This window comes from Muscardinus avellanarius, assembly GCF_963383645.1.
Source record: "Muscardinus avellanarius genome assembly, chromosome: 1".
In the NCBI taxonomy this organism is placed as follows: domain Eukaryota; kingdom Metazoa; phylum Chordata; class Mammalia; order Rodentia; family Gliridae; genus Muscardinus; species Muscardinus avellanarius.
Window position 1 is genome coordinate 123,811,114 of NC_137786.1, and position 23,924 is coordinate 123,835,037.

The following is a 23,924-nucleotide window of genomic DNA, read 5'->3' on the forward strand; positions in this document are numbered from 1 at the left end:
CAAACTATTAGGATTATATTTTCCCCCTCAATCAGAATCTCATTTTATCTGTTCAGAGTGGAGTGGCTAGAACAACAGAGGCTTCTGGAAGCTCCCGGTTAGCAAGGCTTCTGGCTGGACAGCAGGTGAGCACCAGGCTTCAAGTCTAAACACATGAGCCTTAAGAAAATGGACCAGAGGCTGAGTCACAATGGCCTCAGAGCAATAGCGGCTTCCTACCTTTATCTAGAAACAGCTCTGGCAGTATATGATATCATTTTCAAGACCAATCTAAACATCATCTTCCCTATAATCTGCATTCCCCAAAAGAACTGCAAGTTGAGGGGGATCAGACCACTTCTGCATAATATACATACTTTCATTTACGAACATTTCAATACAGACTTTCTATACACACATTACCTATATAATAAAAATGTACATGGCATGAGTATATGTAACTGTATAAATATAGAGTTTTAGAAATTTTGAACCCGTGCTTCCTGTTCACATCAGTTTTTCCACTTCTTCCTCTCAAGTCAGGTCCATCACTTAAGAGTTGGACAAAAGGGACAAGTGTCATTTGTGTTGGTCTGGGCCCAGAATTTGATACACTGGAAAGAAAGAGAGACATATCTCAGGCTTATCTGAGAAGCAAGGAGAGAGTAAATAACATCATTTAGCAAGGTCTAAGTTTAAAAAAAAAAAAAACTTCTTACTCTGGGGGATTAGAGGGCTATTTAAATGGCTCTTATCCCCAAAGACTCTTCACAGCAGATGGACCTGTCCTTTCTACGAGGACCAGAAACACAGCTAAAAGGTGCTCATGGCACTGCATTCCAAAACTTCAGTATCTAATGTTACTTGCTCCTTATTATGATCCATTTTATCTGAGATGAGCTTCACTGTAACACCAACCACCCTTAAATCTTACTGAGGGTTTTTTTCTCACCAAGCATTTAGATGTTACCAGCAGTGGTGGTGCACACTTGTAATCCCAGTACTTGGGAGGCTGAAATAAGAGGATCGCAGGTTTGTGGACAGCCTCAGCTACTCAATGAGGCCATCTGCAACTTAGTGAGACCCTATTTCAAAACAAAGAATAAAAAATAGGGCTAGGGGTATAGCTTGGAGGTAGAATGCCCCTAGGTTAAATCCCCAGTACTACAAGAAAAAAAAAAAAAGAATTTAGATGCCAATTCAGTTTCTACCTCTTGGAGAAACAAGAACAAAACAGAATACTTAGCAAGAAATCATCCTTGCTGTTGGAACTCACCTCTGCCTGGAGGGACTGTGGGTGAGGACAGTCCCTTACAGGCAGTCCTTCCAGCCTCTGTTTCGTGTGTGTGTGTGTTACTGGGGATTGAACCCAGGGGCATTCTATCTCTGAGCTACAAACCCAGCCCTATTTTATTTTATTTTAAAACAGGGTCTCAGTAAGTTGTGGAGGGCCTTGCTAAGTTGCTGAGGCTATCCTCAAACCTGCAATCCTCCTTTTTCAGCCTCCTAAGTAATGGGATTAGCAGTGTGCACCACCACGCCTGAGAGCTATTCTGCTAATGAAGTCACTAACCTCATGTTCAGGCTCTCTATTCCATTCTTTATTGTGTGTGTGTGTGTGTGTGTGTGTGTGTGTGTGTGGTACTGGGAATTGTACCCCCAGGCCTATTTTTTTTTTTTTTAGTGGTACTGGGGATGGAACCCAGGGGTCTTCTAACTCTGGGCTACACACCCAGACCTATTTTATATTTTTTAAATTTGGAAACAGGGTTTCTTAACCAGTAGAGGCTGGCTTTGAACCTGTGCGATCCTCCTGTCTCAGCACCCCAAGCGCAGGATTACAAGCATGCGCCAACATGCCTGGCTTCCCTAGGCCTATTTTTATTCTTTATTTTGAAACAAGGTCTCACTAAGTTGTGGAAGGCCTCATTAGTAGCCGAGGCTGGCCATGACCTGAGATCCTCCTGTCTCAGCCTCCCAAGTACTGGATTACAAGTGTGCACCACCACACCCAGCTTCCTATTCCATTCTTTTTATTTTTATTTTTTTGCAGTACTAAGAATAGAACCCAAGGGTATTCTACCTCCGAGCTACACCCCCAGCCCTATTTTTTATTCTTTATTTTGAAACAGGATCTCACTCGCAAAGGGCATCACTAAGTAGCGGAGGCTGTCCGCGAACCACAATCCTCCTGTCTCAGCCTCCCAAATGCTGGGATTACAAGCGTGTGCCACCATGCCCAGCTCTTCCTATTCCATTCTAAGTACAGTCTCTTATCAATCCTTGCTATAGGTGAAACACTGATTATACATATAGATTACCGTTAACAGTCAATTTTTCAACAAAGTGACTTATCAGTGTTCTAGTATGAACCACTTCCCCAGTGTCCTAAAGCTGGAAGAGCCTAGCTGAAGCACTCTGAATTCTACTGATGTTTAAGCTATAACTTACTGAAATCCTTAAGATTAGGTATTAATGATGAGCATCAACCCAGTAAAGAAAAAAGCCCAAGAAAAATGATCTCTGTAGTCAGGAAAAACAGCAGGCGGCAAGACCGGTCCACAGCACTCACCTCCTTGTGTAACACATGGGTACACGCCATTGGATGTAGCTCATTGGGCTGGACAAGTTTCTGGCACATCAAACACAGCTTACATGTGGCTGGAGCCTGTAGCACAGAGATGGCCTTGTCATGAGGTAAGGAACCTCTGGGTCACCTTGCCTTTTATGACCATCTATTATTTCCATGTAGCAAAATAATTTTACACCAAAAGAAATAAAAGTCCAAATATATATCCTGCCTAAAGTACTTGCCTACTCCTCAAAGGGCTATAAACAACACAGCTAACAGATAGCTTCCTCCTGACTTCACCACATACCCACTCCCTCCTTACCCTCAGCCTCTCCACATACCAGTGGCAAAAGAAAGAGACTCTTACATGTGAAGACCTTCCAGGATATGAAACTTGAGCTGAAGGCAAGAACATTGGGGTACTGACTTGAGCAAGTGGAGCAGGGTACAGGGCCCGGATTCGACCAAGTGGCTGTGGATAGAAACCATATTAGAGTAAGGGAAGAGAGTCTGAGGAACTGGCACACAACAAAAAGAAATCTACTTTCCAGTCCAGCAAAGCGGGGGAATTGACTAGATACCCCTGGTGTACTGCCTCCCACCCCACCTTTCCCTGAAGCTGGCCTCCTTCCCAGCCCCCAGGAGGCCCACTTCTTTCCAGACAACTCTTCTTACCTGAGTACCTGCTGCCACCCGCTCATGCTCAGCCAGTCGCGCAGCTACCAGTTGGATTAGTTCCTCCATGGTCAGGCCTGCCATGGTGGTGCGTGCTGTTTTAATTTGCTGAAGAATGTTGGTCATCTGGGCCCTGAGAAAGGAAAATGTTGAGGGAGAGGGATTCTATACTATACTCATGGCGAACACCCAAGAAACCTCCACTACTGAAAACCATAAGCATTTCCCTGACAAAAATATTTTAACGAATCCTAAAGATACTTACTTATTGCACTGTGGGAACCGAGCCAGCAGCTTCTCCAGGATCTTCTCCAGTTTGTCTACTGGTTGGGGCCGGGGAGTTTCAGTAGAAGCCTTAACACCGCCCAAGCCCGGGGGAGGCGGGATGGAGGTGGCAGTGGGCACATGGGGACCATGGGGACTGACAAGGGTACCCAAACCAGGGCTATTTCTCCCATGGGAGCCAGGAAGAGGAGGGGAAGGCTGGTTGGACTGGGTAAGAGCAGGGGTCAGGATCGGGAAGGACAAGGACCGGGGATCTGCACTGGGCATAACCATGGGCATTGTGACCTGCCCAATGGAGAAGGGCATCCGAGGAGCCAGGGAGGGACTGGGTTGAAACACTTGAAGCATGAAGTCTGTCTGCACATGGAAAGAGGCAAGGAAGAAAGTTTAGGGAACTGGAGCAGAAACCAATGAGCAACCCTGGCATGAAATGGATGGTCCCAAAAGTTGCATAAATAGAACAAAGAGAAGACCTTGGCTCTGCCACCAACACAGAAAGGTGGACCCTGAAAAGCCAGCTCTCTTACCTCTGAGGGAGGTGGAGGCAAAGTGGGAGTAGGGATTTGAGGAAGGCTGCTCAGCTTGGCTCCATTCCTCACTAGCTGGATGTGACTATTAAACTGGTCCTGGACAAAAGGAGACGAAAGGACCACCCTTTATTGCTGAGCTGATTGAGCATCTACAGGAAGCATACCAACCATTACCAGGAAACAATGGCATGGTGGAACCAGCCCCAAGAGGCAGCATGAACCATCTTCACACTGCCCACAGGTTCAAACACCAGTAGATATGCGGACCCAGAAATCAACAACCACAATACTTACCCGAACGTTCTTTTTCATCATCCGAACTCCATTTAGTCTAGTCTCCCACTCCTGTTTGGAACGAACTGTCTCTAGTGTTGGGGGAGTTGACCTTTCAAGAAACCAAAAGGAATGTATAGAATCAAAGAAAGCTCAATTCCTTATTCTCTGAGATAGTAAGACAGTAGCAGCAAGGAAACAGGCCTGATAAGGGGTGGGAGCTGCCTGAGGTCTATCATCTTTCACCTCTGTGGTACTAGGGACTGGACTCAGGGCACTCTACCACTGAGCTAGATCCCCATCCCTTTATATTTGGAGAAAGGGTCTCACTAAGTTGTCCAAGCTTATCCTGAACCTACAATCCTCCTGTCTCAGCCTCCCAAGTACTGGGATTACAGGCATGCACCACCATGCCTGGCTAGCCATTATCTTTTAAACCAAGTATTTAGCTGGGCGTGATGGTGCACGCTTGTAATCCCAGTGCTTGGGAGACTGAGACAGGAGGATCACAGGTTCAAAGCCAGCCTCAGTTACTGAGTGAGGCTCTCAGCAACTTAGTGAGACCCTGTTTCCAAATAAAAGTATAACCTAGGTCTGGGAGTATAGCCTGGAGGTAGAAAAGCCCCTGGGTCCAGCCCCAGTACCACAAAAATAAATAAATACATTAATTAATTAATAATAAGCCAAATATTTGAAATAGGACCAGCTACAGAGAAAGTGTTCTTTACTGCCTGAAAATGCCACAGGGGTCCTCCAAATTCTGTGGCAAATAGGAGAAATAACTGTAAGAAAGAAATCTCCAAAGACCTCTATTAATACTTTGATAACTTAATAGTGCCAGACTTACTGGCCTAAGAGTTTGTTTTTGTGGCAAGGGGGGTGGAACCCAGGGGCATTTTACCTTCTTTTTTTTATTATTTTTTTTGGTGGTACTGGGGTTCCTGGAAACCCTTCTACCTCCGTGCTATACTTCCAGACCTATTTTATATTTTTATTTGGAAACAGGGTCTCTTAAGCCAGCGAGGCTCTGAACCAGCGTGATCCTCCTGTCTCTGCCTCCCAAGCACGGGATTACAAGCGTGCGCCACCACACCTGGCTATTCTTTAATTTCAAACAGGGTCTCACTGAGTTGCAAAGGGCCTAAGTAGCTGAGGCTGTCCACAAACCATGATCCTCTAGTCTCAGCCTCCCAAATGGTGGGATTATAAGCATGCGCCAACACGCCTGGCTGGCCTAGGATTTTAAAAACCTAAAATAGAGCACCAAAGCTTAAAATGGGAAGGCACATACTTGAGGTAAGTAAGGTGCAGTTCTGCTTCCTTTTCTGCTTCTTCCAGTTTCAATACCAGCAACTCTTTCCGGCTCTCTAGTGATAAGATCTAAGCAAACCACACACATGCGCATTAGTACACACACACATACACACACACCACCACCACCACCACACATACAGTCTTTATTATTAATTTTTCATATACAAAGCTACCCCCTACATAGTTAAAACTAATGCTTGCTGGTTCTTTTAATACTATACCAAAAGTATATACCATCTGGAAAGCCCAAACCAAGGCTCACAAGGTATCAGTGCTCCTCACCTCTGCCTTCCAGGCCCGCTCTGTCTCTTCCATAATGTTCCGATTTATCTCGCCATCCTGATTCTTGAGTCTATCCAGTTCCATTTCCCACACCTCTCTGGAAAAAAAGAAACCGAGAACAAGACTATGGGAGGAAAAACAGGCTTGCTGAGAGACACTGAGGCAAAAGGAAAGCCCAGAACTGGTCTGAAGGATCTGCTACAGGAAGTCTCACTCTCAGTATTCACTATAGATAAAGACAGACAGTGTACAAAGTGACCCACAATGACACAAAGGTTCACATCTTCATTTGCTAAAATAAAATTACCTCAAATACGAAAGAGTACCTCTTAGAATCTAAACTTTGGCTAGGTGTGATGACACATTCCTGTCATTCCAGTACTTGGGAGGCTGAGATAGAAGGACCACAGGTTCATAGCAGCCTCAGTTACTTTCGTTTCAAAACAAAAAATAGGGCTGAGGGTGTAGCTTGGAGTAGAATGCCTCTAAGTCTAATACCCAGTTCTGTAAACAAACTCTAAAAAAAACCCAAACAAACTGAAACCTTGCCCTAAAGGCAAAATACTCTAGTTCAAGAGGCTCAAAGTCTTCATGGCACTTCTCTTGTTTGTCTTTTATTAATGCAGGATGCAGGGCCAAGCATCCCACCCCGATCCCCATCCCAAAGTGTGATGTCCTCACTCGGGTTCAGAGTGACCAACTATTCTGGCTTGCCCAGTATTGATGGAGTTCCTAGGATATGCCGCTTTCTGTGTTAAAAACTGGACAGCTGATCGCCCTACTCAGACCTTAAGTGGCCATTATGGAGCAGAGCCAGCAAAAGAACTCCCTTCTGTTACACTGGATTGTAATAAGTTTACAGCTAAATGCATAGGCTATCAAGAGCAGAGGATAGAATAGTATGAAAATGTTTATTTTCACTGGCTTTCAATATATATATATATTTTTGGTGGTACTGGGGTTCCTGGAAATCCTTCTACCTCCAGGTTACACTCCCAGACCTATTTTTATACGTTTTTATTTGGAAACAGGGTCTCTTTAAGCCAGCACAGCTGGCATCGAACCTGCGCGATCCTCCTGTCTCTGCCTCCCAAGAGCAGGGATTACAAGCATGAGCCACGACGCCCTGCTGGATAAAAATATTATGAATAGAATTACATCTTAAGAGAAATGTTCCTGCTTTTCTTTAGAGAGAGAAGCAATTCTATTCCCCTCTCATTTTTAGTAATCTTATGCAACAGAATGGAAGCCATTCACCTAAAAGAAGTCCCTGAGGCCCCTGCCCCTCACATATTCTAGCTTTTGGCCAGGTTTTCCACATATCCCTGTTCTCTACTTCAGAGATTCATTCGTTCATTTACCCATTCATTCACTGACATTAAGTCTGCATTCTACTGACAAAGGTCTATTCATCTAATAGATATGAGCAGGTAAGAATTTTCCCCTTAATTTTCATGTACTCTCCCCAAATTAACTTCTTACCAAAGGAAACATTCTCCGCTACTTTTATTTTTTAATGGTACTCGAGATTGAGCCCAGGGAAGGCAGAACTTAAACTGAAACTCATAAAAGAACCCCATTATTTTCCCTAATTTTCTAACCCAGAAATATGGAGTTATCCCTAAGTCTTCCACATACATCAGCCAATGTCTTACAAACTGCCCATTTCCCATGCCCACTGACACTACTTTGGTTCTGGCCACCATTATTCTAACTAACCTAGGTTCTGGCTCTTGATTGGTCAGCATGCTACTCCAATCCATTTTCCAATCGTCTAAGTGATGTACCTACAATACAAATCACATCATTTGATAGTCCCTCCTCCCTGAAAATGCTTTCAGTCTCTCCCAGACATATGCAACGTTAGCAGCATGTGAGCCTTTCCGGGCCGTGCTAGCCTATTCCCTCTACCTTCGCTGCTCTTCTGTCTGTGGGCCCCCTGCCTGCAATGTCTCTCCTCCCATTTGTTGCCTAGCTAATTCCTCCCTATATTAATGAAACTCTGGTAACTTTTTATCTATTAGGTCTAACTTAGGATACTGAGAACACCAAGTCACTGGAGAATTTTATTTGTGTGCTTGTTTTGCAAATGAAAATCAGACTGAAAGGAAAACTATAAATACAAATGGGACTTGCCCCATGTATACATATATACACATGCACACATCAATTACCTTCTGCCCTTCTCACAAAGCTTCTCAATTTCAGCTTTCAGATCCTGTTCCTTCTGCAAAAACTCCTTCTTTTCTTTCTCTATCTTCTTCTTTGTTTCTTCTCGCTTTATTGTTACATCCTGAATAGCCTTTAATATCTCCTGAATCCCACAAAATTGCAGTCACACACGAATAAAGAAGGAAATAAGTTAGATTTTTAATCTGAAGGTTGTTTTCAATGATCACAAAATCATATTGACTTCAGTGAATTCAAACTGAACTGACTGAATCTGGTGATGAGAAGCTCTAAAAACCAATATCTAGACTTTAGGGAGAAAGTTTCAGGAACACAGACTTCAACTCAAAAAGAAAAAGCTCAAAATGAAATGTACTGTCTTGTGAAGCAATCAGTTCTCCATTCTGGTATTCACATGAAGGCTGAATGCTGAGCACCTGTCGGGAATGCTGAGCAGGCACTCTGCTCCAGGTGGGGCTTTGCTTCACCCAACAAGCATGGTCATGTTGTGTTTTGTTACAGTCCACTTTGTTAAGTGTGGGAGCTTTCTGCTTGTCTACCTTTTTTCTATTTAACAACAACAAACATATTTATGCATATATTTGTAATAGGATACAAAAGTGATGAAGTTAACAGTTATACCCAACTTCATAGGACATCCACCCATAACGGTAGTCTATGTGTTAACTACTTTGTCTTGTGCTTTTGGAAACATTCTGTACATTCTCACACAAATATGTGCATTTTTTTGGAGGGGATAGGGGGAACAGTGCTGGGGACTGAACTCAGGGCTTTGCACATACAAAGCACATACTCTACCACTTAGCTATATGCCCCCAGTCCTTTTTCTTTTTTTTCCTTTTTTTTTTTTTTGAGGTACTGGGGATGGAACCCAAGGGCACTGCACCTCCAAGCTAAACCCCCCCCATCCTAATTTTTAGTCTTTTTATTTTTTTTGAAACAGGGTCCAATGAGTTGCAAAGGGTCTTGCTAAGTAGCTAAGGCTGTCCCTGAACTGCAATCAACTGGTCTCCGCCTCCTGAATGCTGTAATCACAAACATGCACCACCACACTCGGTCCCATTTTTCTTTTCTTTTTTAATAGGGACATTTCCTTCCTTCCTTCCTTCCTTTTTTTTTTTTTTTTTTTTTTTTTTTTGTGGTACTGGGGATAGAACCCAGGGGTAGTCTACCTCTGAGCTACAGGCCCAGCCTTATTTTTTGAAACAGGGTCTCACTGAGTTGCAAAGAGCTTCACTAAGTAGCTGAGGCAGTCTGCGAACTGCAATCCTCCTGTCTCAGCCTTCCAAGTACTGGGATTACAAGAGTGCGCCACCACGCCCAGCTAGGACATTTTCTATTCATTATTTTGCATCCTTTTTTTCACTTAGCCTGAACATATTCTAGTATGTCATGACCTACAGTCAATAACTATAGATCTTACTAAAAATTAGCTGCATAATATGACATCAAATGAATATATCCATTTATCCAAACATTCAGTTACACATCCACTGGTTGAGTCCAACTTTTTGTAATTATACTTCTAATCACATTATAACCTTACTGATTTTCTCAAGATTGTTTTTGCTTGACTTTTACCATTAAGTTGTAGGAATCTTCAGAATGGCATAAACATTAAAACATTTGTCAGATGTGCTACAAATATTTTCTCTCTGTTTAATAATCTTTCACCTGGTTTTCATATCACTTGGTATTTTTAATTATTTGTAAATAAATTGATTACTCTTCTTTATGGCTTCTAGATTTGTTATCTTACTTAAAGTAACCTCTTACAATTTGAGGTTTTATAAATAGTCCCCTAAATTTTTTTCTAATTTAAAATTTCTTCTGCTTTTTATACATAGGTCTTTAATCTACTTAAAAGCATAATTTTACAAATGAGCTAGAAGACCAAACAGATTTTTTTGTGCTAATTATATCAACAAAACATACTAAGTAAATAATCTTTTTCTCTCTGAATTAGAATAAAAGTTTGGACAAGCCGGGCGTGGTGGTGCACGCTTGTAATCCCAGTATTCAGGAGGCTGAGACCAGAGGATCACAGTTCGCGGACAGCCTCAGCTACTTAGTGAAGCTCTCTGCAACTTAGTGAGACCCTGTTTCAAAATAAAGAATAAAAAATAGGGCAAGGGGTGTAGCTCAGAGGTTGAATGTCCCTGGCTTCCATCCTCAGACCCGCAAAAACAAAGCAAAACAAAAAATAGTTTGGACAAGATGCCCTCAAAGGTTCTTTTTATTCTTAAGATTCTATAAAAACCATTAAAGAGTTAACAGAGAAACAAACTTAAGAGTTTGATCAAGGACCGTTGCTTTACTTATCATCAACAACCGTGTGTGTGTGTGTGTGTGTGTGTGTTTCTGGGGATCGAACCCAGGGTGTTGCATGTGCTAGGCGAGTGCATGGCCACTGAGTTCTATCCCCACCCTGACAATTCAATATAAGTAATACCTGGTGATTCTTCATTTCTTCTTCTCTCCTCTGCTGAAGCTGCTTTAATTGCACTTGAAGCTGATTCTCTACCTGCCTTTGCTTGTCCAGGACTTCCTGGTAACGTTCCTTCAATAGTGTTCTCTCTGTCATCATTTTGTCCTATTGAGAAAAACACAAGGAAAGATTATTTTCCAGTTTAATCACAAAAAATCACTGGGAGCCTATCCAAGACATTATACAGAGCTCTGAAGCTATACTGTTTAATACTGTAACTATTAGCTGCATAGGACTATATTAAGTTATTTAAAATATGATCAAATAAAGCAAGGCCTAGTGGCGCATGCTTGTAATCCCAGCACTTGGGTGGCTGAGACAGGAGGATCAAACAGGTTTGAATCCAGCCTCAGCTACTTAGTGAGATGCTCTGCAACTTAATGAGGCCCTCTGCAACTTAATGAGACCCTGTTTCCAAATAAGGAATAAAAAAGAGGGCTGGGGTGTAGCTTGGAGGTAGAATGCCCCTGGTTTCAATCCCCAGTACTGCAAAGAAAAGAAAAAAAAAGAAAAAAAAAAAACCTGTAATACTCATATCTCAGCTTCCCAAGTACTGAGATTATAGGTGTGCCACCACACCTGACTGTAAATACCAGTTTTACTGGAACACAGTCATACCCACTGGTTTACATGTTGCTTTAACATTGTAACAGCAGAGTTAAATGGTTACAACAAAGGCCATATAGTCCACAAAACCTAAAATATTTCCTATTTGACCCTTATTGAAAAATATGCCAACCCCTGCTCTAGGGGTAAGAGGTAGGAGGTATTTTACCATCCATTAGGAAAAGAAAGACTGTGCAGAACAAAGAACAGGAGCTGGGTGTGTGGCACTCGCTTGTAATCCCAGCATTCGGGAGGCTGAGACAGGAAGATCGTGTTCTCAGCCAGCCTCAGCTCCTACTTAATGAGGCCCTTTGCAGCTCAGTGAAACCCTGTTTCAAAAATAAAGAATAAGAGCTGGGCATAGTGGCGCACACTTGTAACCCCAGCATTTGGGAGGCTGAGACAGGAGGATCACAGTTCAAAAACAGCCTCAGCTACTTAGTGAGGCCCTTGGCAACTAGGTGAGACTCTGTTTCAAAATAAAAAATAAAAAATAAAAAATAGGGCTCGGGGTGTAGCTTGGAGGTAGAATATCTCTGGGTTCCACCCCCAGTACTGCAAAAATAAATAAATAAATAAATAAATAGAATAAGGCTGGGGGTATAGCTTGGTGGTGGAATGCCCCTGGGTTCCATCCCCAGCACTGCAACAACAACAACAACAACAACAACAACAACAACAACAGATCAGCTAGTCGACATGCATCTAGGATAAGGAAGCCAACTGGTCATGAGTGCTGAAAGCTGATGGATATACTGAAGAGGCTGGGGAACTTGGTATTCACAACGAGTGACTCAGGAAGCTCCCATACATACTAGGGATTGGAAGTGCCGCTTCTGAGGACCACAGTTTATCTCTGCCTGCCCTCATCAGTAAAACAAGGGAAGTGGTGGTTCATTTTCAAACAGACACTAAAACTTAAAGAGTCAACTTAACTTCACATTTAGTGTAAGGGAGCCTATAAAAAATTTAAACAAAGAGCACTAAACTGAATTTATTCATGGATAATTATTTTGTGTATGTGAGAGATAATGGGGGTGGAACCCAGGGTCTTTCTACCACTGAGCTACACCCCCAATCCTATTTCTATTCTTTATTTGGAAACAGGGTCTCACTAAGTTGCGAGAGCCTAAGTAAGTAGCTGAGGTTGGCCGAGAACCTGCAATCCTCCTGTCTCAGCCTCCCAAGTAGTGGGATTACAAGTATACACCATCATGCCCAGCTCTAATGAATAACTATTTAAAAAATGAAAGTTTTAGAAATGAAAACAGGAAAAGTTTTATTATGCTAATAAAAAATAGGTTCCCAAGATGGTTTAACTTTGGGATAATAGTTTATATTTGGGACATCCCCAGTACATATACTGAAATGTGAATCAGCTCCCCAAAAGATGATTCCTCAGCATAACATCTTTATAGCTGTTATATCTTTATATATCTTTACAGATTCTGATGAAGGAGGGGTATGTGGATAGCTCTCGGCGGATCTTTGAATGTTTTCAAGTTTGGGTGTATGTGTGTGTGTTACTGAGAATCCAAAGTTTTCAAGATTCTGGAAAAGGACCTTTTGTTTAAAACAAAAGTAAAAGAACCAAAAATTACAATCATTAGATTAGAGGATTTCTATTTTAACCCAAACTCCTTCCCTTTACCTTATGGTGCCTTCTTTGACCATGGGACATTTTTAGAACAACATGGTAAAGAAGAACATTCACATCATGGAAAGAAGTCTCAAGGTACTATTATCAGTAAAACAGAGAACCCAAAGGCACACAGTAAATTACATGATATAATTCATCTTAAGAAGGGAAAGGCTATTATACATTGTTACACTGTTGGCTACTTAGTTCCCAGGACCAGAAATAACAATTTTAATTGCAAATAGTGAACAATTACCATAAATGAATGAAAAAGGCAGAAAATTACAATGAAAAGAGGTTGGGAATATAGCTCAGTGGTAGAGTGCTTACCTAGCATGCATCATGTGTGAAGCTCTGTGTTTGAAAAAGAAAGAAATGGAGGGAGGGAGGGAAGAAAAAAGAGAGTGGAGAGAGAGGGAGGGAGAAAAGGAAAGAAAAAGAGAGGGAAAAAAGAGAGAAAGAAACCAGGCATGGTGACCCACTGCTGTAATCCCAGTACTTAGGAGGCTGAAATAGGAGAATCAGAGGTTCGAGGCCAGCCTCAGCAATTTAGCAAGACCCTGTTTCAGAATAAAAAATAAAAGGGCTCTCAGTATAACTCGGAGGTAGTATGCCCATGGGTTCAATCCCCAGTACTAAGAGGGAGAAGAAAAAAAAAAAGGAAGGAAGGAAAGCAAGAACCAGATTTCTTGAACTGCCACCAAGCTCAAAACCTACTCTATTAAAAACTTTTATTGACATGGACAGCCTCAGCTACTTAGTGAGGCCCTCTGCAACTCAGTGAGACCCAGTTTCAAAATAAAGAATAAAAAATAGGGCAGGGGCTGTAGCTCGGAGGTCGAATGCCCCTGGGTTTCATCCCCAGACCCGCAAAAAAATAAAAATAAAAAATAAATAAATAAAAACTTTTATTGAGCCAGGCGTGGTGACGCATGCTTATAATCCCAGCACTTGGGAGGCTGAGACAGGAGGATCACCCAGGTTTGAAGCCAGTCTCAGCTACTTAGTGAGGCTCTCAGTAACTTAGTGAGACCCTGTTTCCAAATAAAATATAAAATAGGGCTGCGGGTATAGCCCGGAGGTAGAAAAGCCCCTGGGTTCAATCCCCAGTACCATTAAAAAAAACCTTTTATTAGCTTCTTTCAATTAAAGTATTCTCATAACTGCCATCTGCCCTTCAATTTCTTCAACTTACAACAAATACCCACTTTCTTATCTAGTTGCTACAAATATTTTTCCTCTTTATATTGCTCTTCTTTCAATGAACAAATCTTACCCTGAAGATCTGTTCCTGATCCTAAAGTGCCTTATCCAGAAAGAGCTTTACTCTTTAAATATTTACATTTACCCAACTTTTTGGGAGGCTGACGTAAGAGAATCATTTAAGCATAGGAGTTTGAGGTTCATCTTAAAAAATAATGAATACACATATATATACTGTGTGTGTGTGTGTGTGTGTGTGTGTGTGTGTGTGTGTGTGTGTGTGTGTGTAAACATTCAGATGTACATATACCTAAAAGGTAAAGTTTTAGCCAAAAAAAAAGCCAGGGATAATAAAGAGAACTTTCAGAATGAAAGACCAAGTGGCATACTCTACTGTGAGCTAACTGCACTGTATCTGGACTATTTCAGTTCAGAGAATGTGGTTTTTGTTACTGTTGTTGTTGTTTGCAGTACTGGGGACTGAACCCAAGGGCACTGTGCCACTGAGCTACAACCTCAGCCATTTTAGTTTTTGAGAGCAGATCTAACTAGGTTGCCAAGGCTGGCCTTGAACTTGTAATCCTGCCTCAGCCTCCCCAAGTGCTGGGATTACAGGTACACACCACCATGTCCAGTCACTGGATCCATTTTTAAAAGAAACACTGAAAAAATGAAACATGTCTAGGTGAAAATAATCAGAGAGATAGAAAGCTAGAAAAAATATCATATGAAGAGATGGGTGTGGTGGTACATGCCTGTATTTCCAGTACTTGGGAGGCTGAGACAGGAGGATCCCAGGTTTGAGGCCAGCCTCAGTAACTTAGTAATACCTTCAATAACTCAGCAAGACCCTGTTTCAAAATAATAAGGAACTGGGCATGATGGTGCACGCTTATAATCCCAGCCCTTGGGAGGCTGAGACAGGAGAGGCTGAGACAGGAGGATAGTGCAGGTTCGAAGCCAGCCTCAGCTACTTAGTGAGGCTCTCAGCAACTTAATGAGACCCTGTTTCCAAATAAAATATAAAATAGGTCTGGAGTGTAGCCTGAAGGTAGAAGGCCCCTGGGTTCCATCCCCAGTACCACCAAAAATAAAAAATAAATAAAAAATAAAACAGGAAAAAAAAAATAGGACTTAGGGTGTAGCTCAGAGGTAGAATGCCCCTGGGTTCAATCCCCAGCAAAACACACACACACACACAGACTGATAATAAGAGCTATTGTTTAAAAATGTAAATTTGTGAGGTAGCTAAATTCCTTGTCTCTGGAGTGATCTAGTAGAAGCTGGCTGACCATCTGACAGGGATTATATGGAGGAGATTCCTGCACTTTTTTCAACTGAAATGATATGCTTCTAGATCTCTGTTTTAATGGTCTCACATAACAATGACACTTAAAATACTTACCAAATTCTTTTCAATATCTTGATCTGTGTTTACCTCTGAATCTGCTGTCTTAAAGTCAGTCTATAAAAGAAGAAATACTCATATTCAGAACTGTTCAAAGTCACCTTTCTAGAAAAGGCAAAATTATTCCTGTATTTTTTTCTACACTTTCACCTGGAAGTCTGCCACAAACAACAAAGTAGCAAATGTTTGCTCTTTCTCCTTGTCAGCTTCATAGCAAAACCCCCAAATCAGTGCTGGCAAATGGACACCAACAGCCACATCGTGTCCATCATTTATCCCACAAAAGCTCACTGAGAGAAAGCCTCAAAGCTAAAATGAGAATTCTGCCCCCTATAACCTATCATGCCCATACATCCTCCTGCAATAAGCAACACCAGTCACTAGAAGGCAGGATACTTCTTAAGATGTAGGCCAGATAATTAATAAGGACTGCTCTTTTAAGGACAAAGATGGGAGATATGAATGCTAATGACCTATTACTCAGTGAAAGAGACTATACATATTGGCATAAAATCAAATACCGGCTACTAGCTTTCTTTCTTTTCTGTACTAGGGATTGAACTCAGGAGCATTCTATCTCTGAGCCACAACCCTAGACTGATTTTATTTTTATTATGAAAAAGGTCTCCCTATGTTGAAGAGAGTCTCACTACTTGCTGAGGCTACCCTTGAACCTGCAATCCTCTTGTCTTAGCCTCCCTGGTACTGGGATTCCACGAGTGTGACACCATACCCAGTCTAGCTTTCCTATTTATGGAACACCAGAATGAAGTGACTGCATGGCAGTGTATGAAAACAGTGTGATGGTTGCTAGCAAAAATAAATAAGCCCAAAACAAAAACGAGACACTGTCGTTCTCCACTAAAGATGAAGAAATGTCTCCTGCCCTCAAAGCCCCTGCCCCAAATTCCATTTTAGTAGTAGAAATGTAATACTTGACCTGTACAGCAATGTTCTGAGAAAGCTTCAGGGAAGAGCTATCCTGATCATCATCCTGATCCGCTCTGACTCCTTCAACCCCATTTGCTGGAGGCACTACGGGTCGCAAGTCCAAGCCTGTGTCCCTGCTACCTTCCTTTAGGATGGAGGCTTGTGGGGATTTCTCTTCTGAGCAATTCCCAGAGGCCAGCTGCTTTGTGTGGCATCCTGGCTTAAGAGACCGAGCGACTGAATGGAGGCTCTCTTGGAGGACTGGGTCCCCCTCCTCTCCTGCTGTGCTGGTCAAGTCCTTCAAATCAGACTGAGACCCACTGCCAGAAAGACACAGGGCTGCGGGTATCGAATTTCCTCGTAAAAGCTCCTGGTGTGCTGCTGCAGTGTCACCTGCTGATGAGCCAGGATTCTGTTCAGGATATTCCAAGTGGACATTTCTGTTATTCTCCTTGGTTATTGTCTGGCTACTTGCACTCAACGGAGGCGAGTTCTTCTGCTTCGGTGCAGGATCTTTGGAGCTATCAAAAACACAAAACAAAAAGTTTCTGGACTGGGGATGTAGCTCAGTGGTAAAGCACTTGCCCACCATGTATTAAGCCCTGGGTTCAATCTCAAGCACTGCCCCCCCCCCAAATAAAGTTTCTCTCACCTAATCTTAAAGAGGATTAGATATAATACTTCCAATATAAGCACTAGAACAACTAGACTATATCAATTCTCCCAATAATCAGAATGAAAAGTAATTTAGTTTCTATCTAACAATTTCTATCTCATATGTAGGTTACCTAGCTTTGGTGGGTAAAAACCTGGGTTCTGGACATAGCCTATAGTAAAATGCCCGAACAGAAATGACTTTGAATATATAAAAATATTTTGAGGGTGAATTTAGGTAACTTTGGGGAATATAGATAAAGCAACCTGATGATTATTAGAATAGTCATTCTAATATAAGAATATTTATTTATATATTTTTTATTTTTGCAGTACTAGGGTTTGAACTCAGGGGCATTCTACCTCTGAGCTACAGCCCCAGCCCTATTTTTTATTGTTTATTTTGAAACAGGGTCTATTTTGCTAGGGTTACACTAAGTAGTTGAGGCTGGCAGCAAACCTGTCTCAGCCTCCCAAATACTGGAATTATAAGTGTGTGCCACCATGCCCGGCTAAATATTAGAATATTTAGGATATGTTAGTAAATATTAGTGTTTACTAATAAATAATTTAGTTGTACATACTTCATAATTTCTTTTAATAAAAAATAGTTTTTATTCCACTCTCATATTTCACAAGAAAATCAATTTTCCCCTCAAACTCTAATAGATCTTTGACCAGAATCACTTCTTCGGTTCTTCAACAGTTCAACCTCAAGTTGAATCCAAAACTGAAGTTGTCAACAGAAATTTATCTAATATGTATACTTAACTTTGGAACAGTTGTGTCATTTGTCACAGACATTGAATGTACCACACATTTTGTTTCTCCTGTGCTGGTGATGGAACTGCGGGCCTCAAATATGTGAGGCATATGCTCTCCACCAAGCCCCCCAGTCCCCGCCAAGTACTGCTTTCCCTGCTTTTTTTTTCTTCTTTTTTTTACAATATTGGGGATTAAATCCAGGGGCATTCTGCCACTAAGCTACACAGCTAGCCCTATTTTTTTATTCTTTATTTTTGAAACAGGGTCTCACTAAGTTGCAGAGGGCCTCACTAAGTAGCTGAGGCTATCTGCGAACTTGTAATCCTCCTATGTCAGCCTCCTAGATACTGGGATTACAAGCATGTGCTACCACGTCTGGCTTCCATGTTGTGCTTTTTAAAGAGTTCTTTAAAACATATTTACAATGACATCCAATATTCACAGCCCTAAGTCAGGAACCTGGGGGCATTCTACCTCTGAGTTATACTTCTAGCCCTTTTTATTTTATATTTAATTTTTAGAGGTGCTGGAGATTGAGTCCAGGAGCATTTTACCTCTGAGCTACACATCCAGCCCTATTTTACTTTTTTGTTTTGATGAGGGTCTTGCTATATTGCTAAGAGACTTGATAAATTGCTGAGGCTGGTCTTGAACTTACAGTTCTTCTGTCTCAGCTTCCTAAATCCTGGGATTACAAGTACATGCACATGACCGACTTATTTACTTTGAAACAAGGTCTAGCTAAGTTGTTGAAGCTAGCTGCAAACCTGCAATCCTCCTGTCTCAGCCCCAAGTACTGGGATTACAGGTGTGTACCACCATGTCCAGCTACATCTCTTCTTTTAAACAAATATTTCTTAAGTACTCTGGAGTTAGACAAGCCTGAGTTCAAACTCTCTAACATGGTCTGGTAGCCTTGAGCAAATTAATAACCTCTCTCTGTGTCTCAGTTTTCTCCCCTGTAAATGAAGTAATAACATTAGCACCTACCTCCTGGGAATGATGAGGGCTAGATGTGTTAGTATATATGGAGCTGTTAAGTCAATATTATTCATTATATTAAGTCCCAGGTATTCTAGTCAAGTTAGTTCAACACTGCACATAACAATGTGTTAGCTACCGTGAGAGGGATCTAGGTGTGGTGGTAATCCCAGTATTTGAAGGCTGAGACTGGAGGATCACCAGCCAGACAGGAGGTTCGAGGCCAGCCTCAGGAACTTAGTGAGACTCTGTTTCAAAATAAAAACTCAAAAAGGAGCTGGGGGTGTAACCTAGAGGTAAAATGCCCCTGGTTCAATCCCCAGTATAGAAAGAAAGAAAGGAAGGAAGGAAGGGAGGAAGGAAGGAAAGAAGGAAGAGTGAGTTTGAGGGGAGGCAAAATACACACATAAAGCAGTGGGCCATATTAACAAAGCTATATAAACATATACACATATCTGCCTATATGTATATATTCCTCTGTATGTATATCCTATCTATATAAATGAGTGTTGGATATATAAGCATATGGTTAAATGAAGATATAGTCTATGCAAGAGAGGGTAGGGAAATATCTGCATTTTTTATGAGCTGGCCCCTATATTCTAAGTTACTTATTCAACATTTAGTGTGCTACTGAGTATCAGGGCTTTGTTAGATACCAGAAATACAAAGACAGATCAAGCAGTGCCTACCTTTAAAAAGCTTAATCCACTGCAGTGCCATTAGAGCCAAGGTGAAAGACCAGGTATATAAGTCCATCCTAAAAGCTCTTTACCCAAATGAACCTTCCCCATCAAGAATCTACACATTAGCTGGGCATGGCAGCACATGCTTGTAATCCCAGTCTTTGAGAGGCTGAGACAGGAGGATCTCAGTTCGAAGACAGCCTCAGCTACTTAGTGAGCCCTTTGCAACTAGTGAGACCCTGTTTCAAAATAAAGAATACAAAATAGGCCTGGGGGGTGTAGCTTGAAAGTAGAATGCCCCTGGGTTTCATCCCCAGTACTACAAAAAAAAAAAAAAAAAAAAAAGGAATCCACACATTACCTTAGACCATCTGGGTGACCTTCTTCTGATGTGGAAGCACATAAACTAGAGGATTCTGGAGGACTGGGGGCATTGGCCACAACACCAGCAACCTCAGATGCCGCCATCATGACCTGTACATTCAGAAACAAATCACAGGCTACAAGTTTTAAAAGTTAAAAAATAAAGAAAAAGTATCTTTTTCCATGAGAAGTTACACAACAGAGTTGCCCCAAGAAAGAAACACAAAGAAAATCTTGGGCTCCAGGAGAAAATACTTGAGTATTCTGTAGCAGAGTGCTAAAAGAGCTACTTGGCGCAATAGGTCCCAGTGGATATCAATCCTCAGAAGTCATATTTACATAAATACGGAGGATTCTGTACAGAGCTTTTCTCACAAATGGCAGAAACACGGCCATTTAGAATAGATCATAATCAACAAGAATCTTCCAAATGGTCCCATACCTACCTTGTCTAACATCATTTATAAAAGACAGAATTTTGAGCCTAGCATCAGTACCTTAAGTTTCTAAATCACTTTATGGCTATTCCATCCAAAGCATTCTCCATTAATTTATGTAAAGTTATGGAGAGGTGTTGGCGAAAACAAGCAATACACGCTGAGCAATCCCAGTCATGTATCTTTTACTCCATCAGATGGGGAAAGTCCGATAATCACAGTCTGAGAAAAAGACAGACTCTTCCGGGTAATCACAGAGGTGCAAAAAGGAATGAGACAACGCGGCTACTAACATGAAAGTGAGAAGCACGGTCACACGATGGAACCAGAGATGCCCTGTTTTAAGTCAAAAGGCAATTTTTGTTGCTGCAGGGCAGACTCGTGGCCTCCTGAAGCCAGAAGGGGAAGGAAAAAGAAAACAAACCTTGGGAGGCAAGATGTGAACAGAGCGTTAGTTTACATTCTTGTTTTATTTTGACAGCATCATAGGCTCACCCCTGAACCCCGAAGGGTGCAGAGAGCAGGTACGGAGGCCGGGCTGTGTCGACGTTTCAGTCGCAGCACCGTACCTCAGTCTTCCTCATTATACAAAGCTCCGGGATAAAAACGGAGCCCGAATCGACATTACTGCTCTCCCAGGTGCAAAGACTCTGTCTCTGACAGAATCCAGGAGAGGGGTCGTCGGCGCCCCGTCCGCGCGGCTCCGGGGCTGGAGCCCGGGCGGGGAGGCAGGTACGCGCGCGGGGGGGGGGCTGTCCCCAGGGAACCCCGCGCCCCAGGAGGCCGCCGGGGGGGTGGCGGCGCCGGAGGCGACGGTCCGGGGGGACCGGGAACGCAGGGGAAGGGCACAAAGGCGGGAGCGGCCCGGTGGTCCCGGCCACCGCCCGCCCGGCGCCGCGGCCGAGCCCCCTCCCCTCGGCCCGGCCTCCCGGCCCGCGCCCCCCGGCCAGCCCCCCGGCCAGCCCCCCGGCCAGGCGCCTCCACGCCCGCCGCGCGCCCTCCCGCCCGCCGCCGCACACACCTCCCGCGCGGCGCCCGGGGCCGGCGGCGGGCACACGACGCACCTGAGCGGGCGGAGCGGGAGGGGGCGGCCGGGCCTGGGGAGGGTCGAGCGGCCCGCGCCGCGCCTCCCACTTCCGGCGGCACGAGCGGCGGGGGCGGGCCGGGCGCGGGAGGCGAGGCCGCCCCCGACGGCGCCCCCTGGCGGCGGGAGCCGGCGGCGCCCGGGCTCAGGATGCGGAGGAAGGCCCCCGGGAGTGCGCGGACCCGACCTTGCGGGGCGCCGGGAACCGGAGGCCAGTGGAGACCCGAGCCTCCCGGGCACGGACGGGGACAGGAGAGGCGGGGCCTGCGACCGGAGGGAGAAAAACGGCCGGTGTGTGTAGAGGCCGAGCCCGTGTCAGAGCACCGCCGCGAAGAGCCGTCCAGGCGGGATGCGGCTGAAGATGCCCGGCGCTCGGCCCCGGCCGGGCGGCGGAGGTCGGGCCTGCGAGCGGGGCTCGAGGACCGGCTGCTGATTGGCCCGGCGCCGGGCGGAAGTGATGCCGCTGTCACCGGCTCCGCGGACTCCCGGGCCGCCGCGAGTTTCCGCAGGGAGGCGGCGGCGGCGGCGGCGGCCGGGCGGGTGAGTTGGGAAGTAGCCGGAACTGCACAGTGGAAGTCCGGGTGGCCCGAGCCCGGGAGCCGGCGTCCGAGGATGGGGCGCTGCGCGGGGGCGCGTCCATCCTGGCGCGGGGGCCCGGGCGGGGTCTTGGGCTCCTGGACGGTGGGAGTCGTGCTGAGAGCTGGGCGCCCGCACCGAGCGGCGGAGGCCGGGGAGGGGGTTCGCGGCTGCAGGGTGAAGAGGCTCCCAGGACAGTCGCTCGGGAGCAGAATCTTGGACTTGGAGTTGCCTTTCTTCCTCGACAACTAAAAGCTGTAAAGATCTATCGGATGGGGGAGGTGGAGAGCTGCGTTCAGGAGATAGTTGAGGTTCCTTGCCCAGCAGTCTAGAGGGCAAAAGTGCTGATCGGCCCTTGGGAAGACAGAGCTCAGGTTTCTCTTTCTTCCGGAAATCTGTGGTAGGATCTACTGAGCCGGAAGGAACCTGCCTAGATGGGCTATCTAACAAATTCATTTTTATTTAATAGAACATGCAGACTGGGGAAGACACCTGACAGTCTCGATACTATGGAGGCTTGCTGGAGGGCAGGGAAGAATTTAAAAGAGAATAAGCTGGGAACCTAAGAAGAGGAAAAGACAGAAGAAGCTGTAGAGTGGAGAATTCTGGAGGGAAATGTCGGGTCGTGTAAAGCCCTGTTCTCTCCTTCCAAGGAGTCTTCAGTAAAATACCTGTTTTTCTAGAATGCTTGGAATTGGCTCCCGTCGGGTGCTGTGGACCCCAGAGTGGATTCAGTAGACCTCAGAGGCTTTTAAAGGAGCCCAGCCACCCACTTTGCTACAGCTGCCCCAACAGTTGTCCACCAGTTCGAATTTGGTCCTTCTTTTTTGTTTTAGGGCTCCACAGACCAATTCCCTTGTTCTGTGAGCTTGGTCAATGGAAGGCCAGACTTGGGGCCCAGCTCATTTCCTGCCACCCTCTGAGCTAGCACTGAGCTGCCTGCCTTCCAGGCCCTCCTCTCTCGGCTGCTCACTTGCCCTGTACACAGGTTCAGTTTGGTTTTCACTGGCAGAAAGCCAGTTCCACCTGCCTGGGCATCTAGGAAGTGTATACCTTCTTCTTCAGGAGGGGTTTTGGGAACTGCTAAGTCCTGTGCTAGGCCTCTAGAAAACAAACATAAAATGAGTGGCATGGCAGTTAGGAGGAGAAGTCGAGTTTCTGGATTCTGTACTGATTTGGCTTTACCATGCCAGAACAGTCCTCATTTAGGACCCATTTTAGGAACCTGAACATAGTACTTCCTGCTGATCAGTGTCTTTGGTCAGCATCCTGGGCTTCATGGCTAGTCTCTGCTTGCTCCACTGAATTGGTGTTAAATTGTTTCTTCTGCTTGCTCCACTGAATTGGTGTTAAATTGTTTCTTCTGTTCTTGGGGCCCCCAGGTCTGCAGCCTGTGCCCAGAACCAACCCTCCTCACAGTGAAGATGACGCCTTTCCTCCATTTGCACAAAATGAGTGGGACGTTGCTAGGCAGACCAGGCGCTCGCCCTCACAGACAGTCCAGGTGGGAATGGTCTCTTGTGTAGGTTAACCCAAAGGACAGCTGGACTGAAGTCAGCTGGGATAAGAGTCATGTCCTGGCTACATAAAGGGGCAAGTCCTCTTTTGAAAAACAGCCAAGTTGCTGCCAGGCATTCACGGGATCAGCATGTACTCTGAGCCCTGTGGGTGGGACAGTGGTAGAGCAACATGGGGCCTGTGGCAGCGGGGTGCTGCCTGGCCACCTGGGGTCGGGGCCCTGGCCCCTCATGCCATGGGAGGTCCTCCAGTGGTATTAGTCCTGGCCCATACCCACCAGGGCTTAGCTCTGTTGGTCAGGGGTGGGTGTTATTTTAAAAAAGAGAGGATCTCCCCTGAAAGGATCATAAATTTAATCATTGGGATGGTTGATTGGGTGCTTCGGGGGGACACATTCATGGCCCAAAGCCACCTCTCAGCTTCCCGTGGTTATCAGCTGTCTCATCTCTTTTATACCTTTCTCTTTGCCCACAGCCTGCTGCTCTG

At 44.4% G+C, this 23,924-nt stretch overlaps 1 protein-coding gene across 4 annotated transcripts; it reads right to left on the reverse strand.

Annotated features, from left to right (window-relative positions):
* Positions 1-527: 527 nt before the first annotated feature.
* Positions 528-19,961, reverse strand: RNF214 (ring finger protein 214; the record flags this gene model as incomplete). Of its 4 annotated transcripts, none has more annotated exons than XM_080718233.1 (14): positions 528-593; positions 2,552-2,647; positions 2,919-3,023; positions 3,227-3,359; positions 3,492-3,868; positions 4,039-4,137; positions 4,336-4,426; positions 5,606-5,694; positions 5,911-6,007; positions 8,085-8,224; positions 10,553-10,693; positions 15,442-15,501; positions 16,385-16,895; positions 19,822-19,961. In XM_080718233.1, 14 exons carry the CDS (start codon positions 19,929-19,931, stop codon positions 528-530), a joined length of 2,115 nt encoding a protein of 704 aa, XP_080574359.1. The 4 variants fall into 4 exon arrangements, with proteins under 4 accessions (XP_080574359.1, XP_080574357.1, XP_080574356.1 ...); XM_080718231.1 differs by having other exon boundaries at positions 16,853-16,895; positions 19,822-19,928; XM_080718230.1 differs by lacking the exon at positions 2,919-3,023 and having other exon boundaries at positions 19,822-19,931.
* Positions 19,962-23,924: the final 3,963 nt, after the last annotated feature.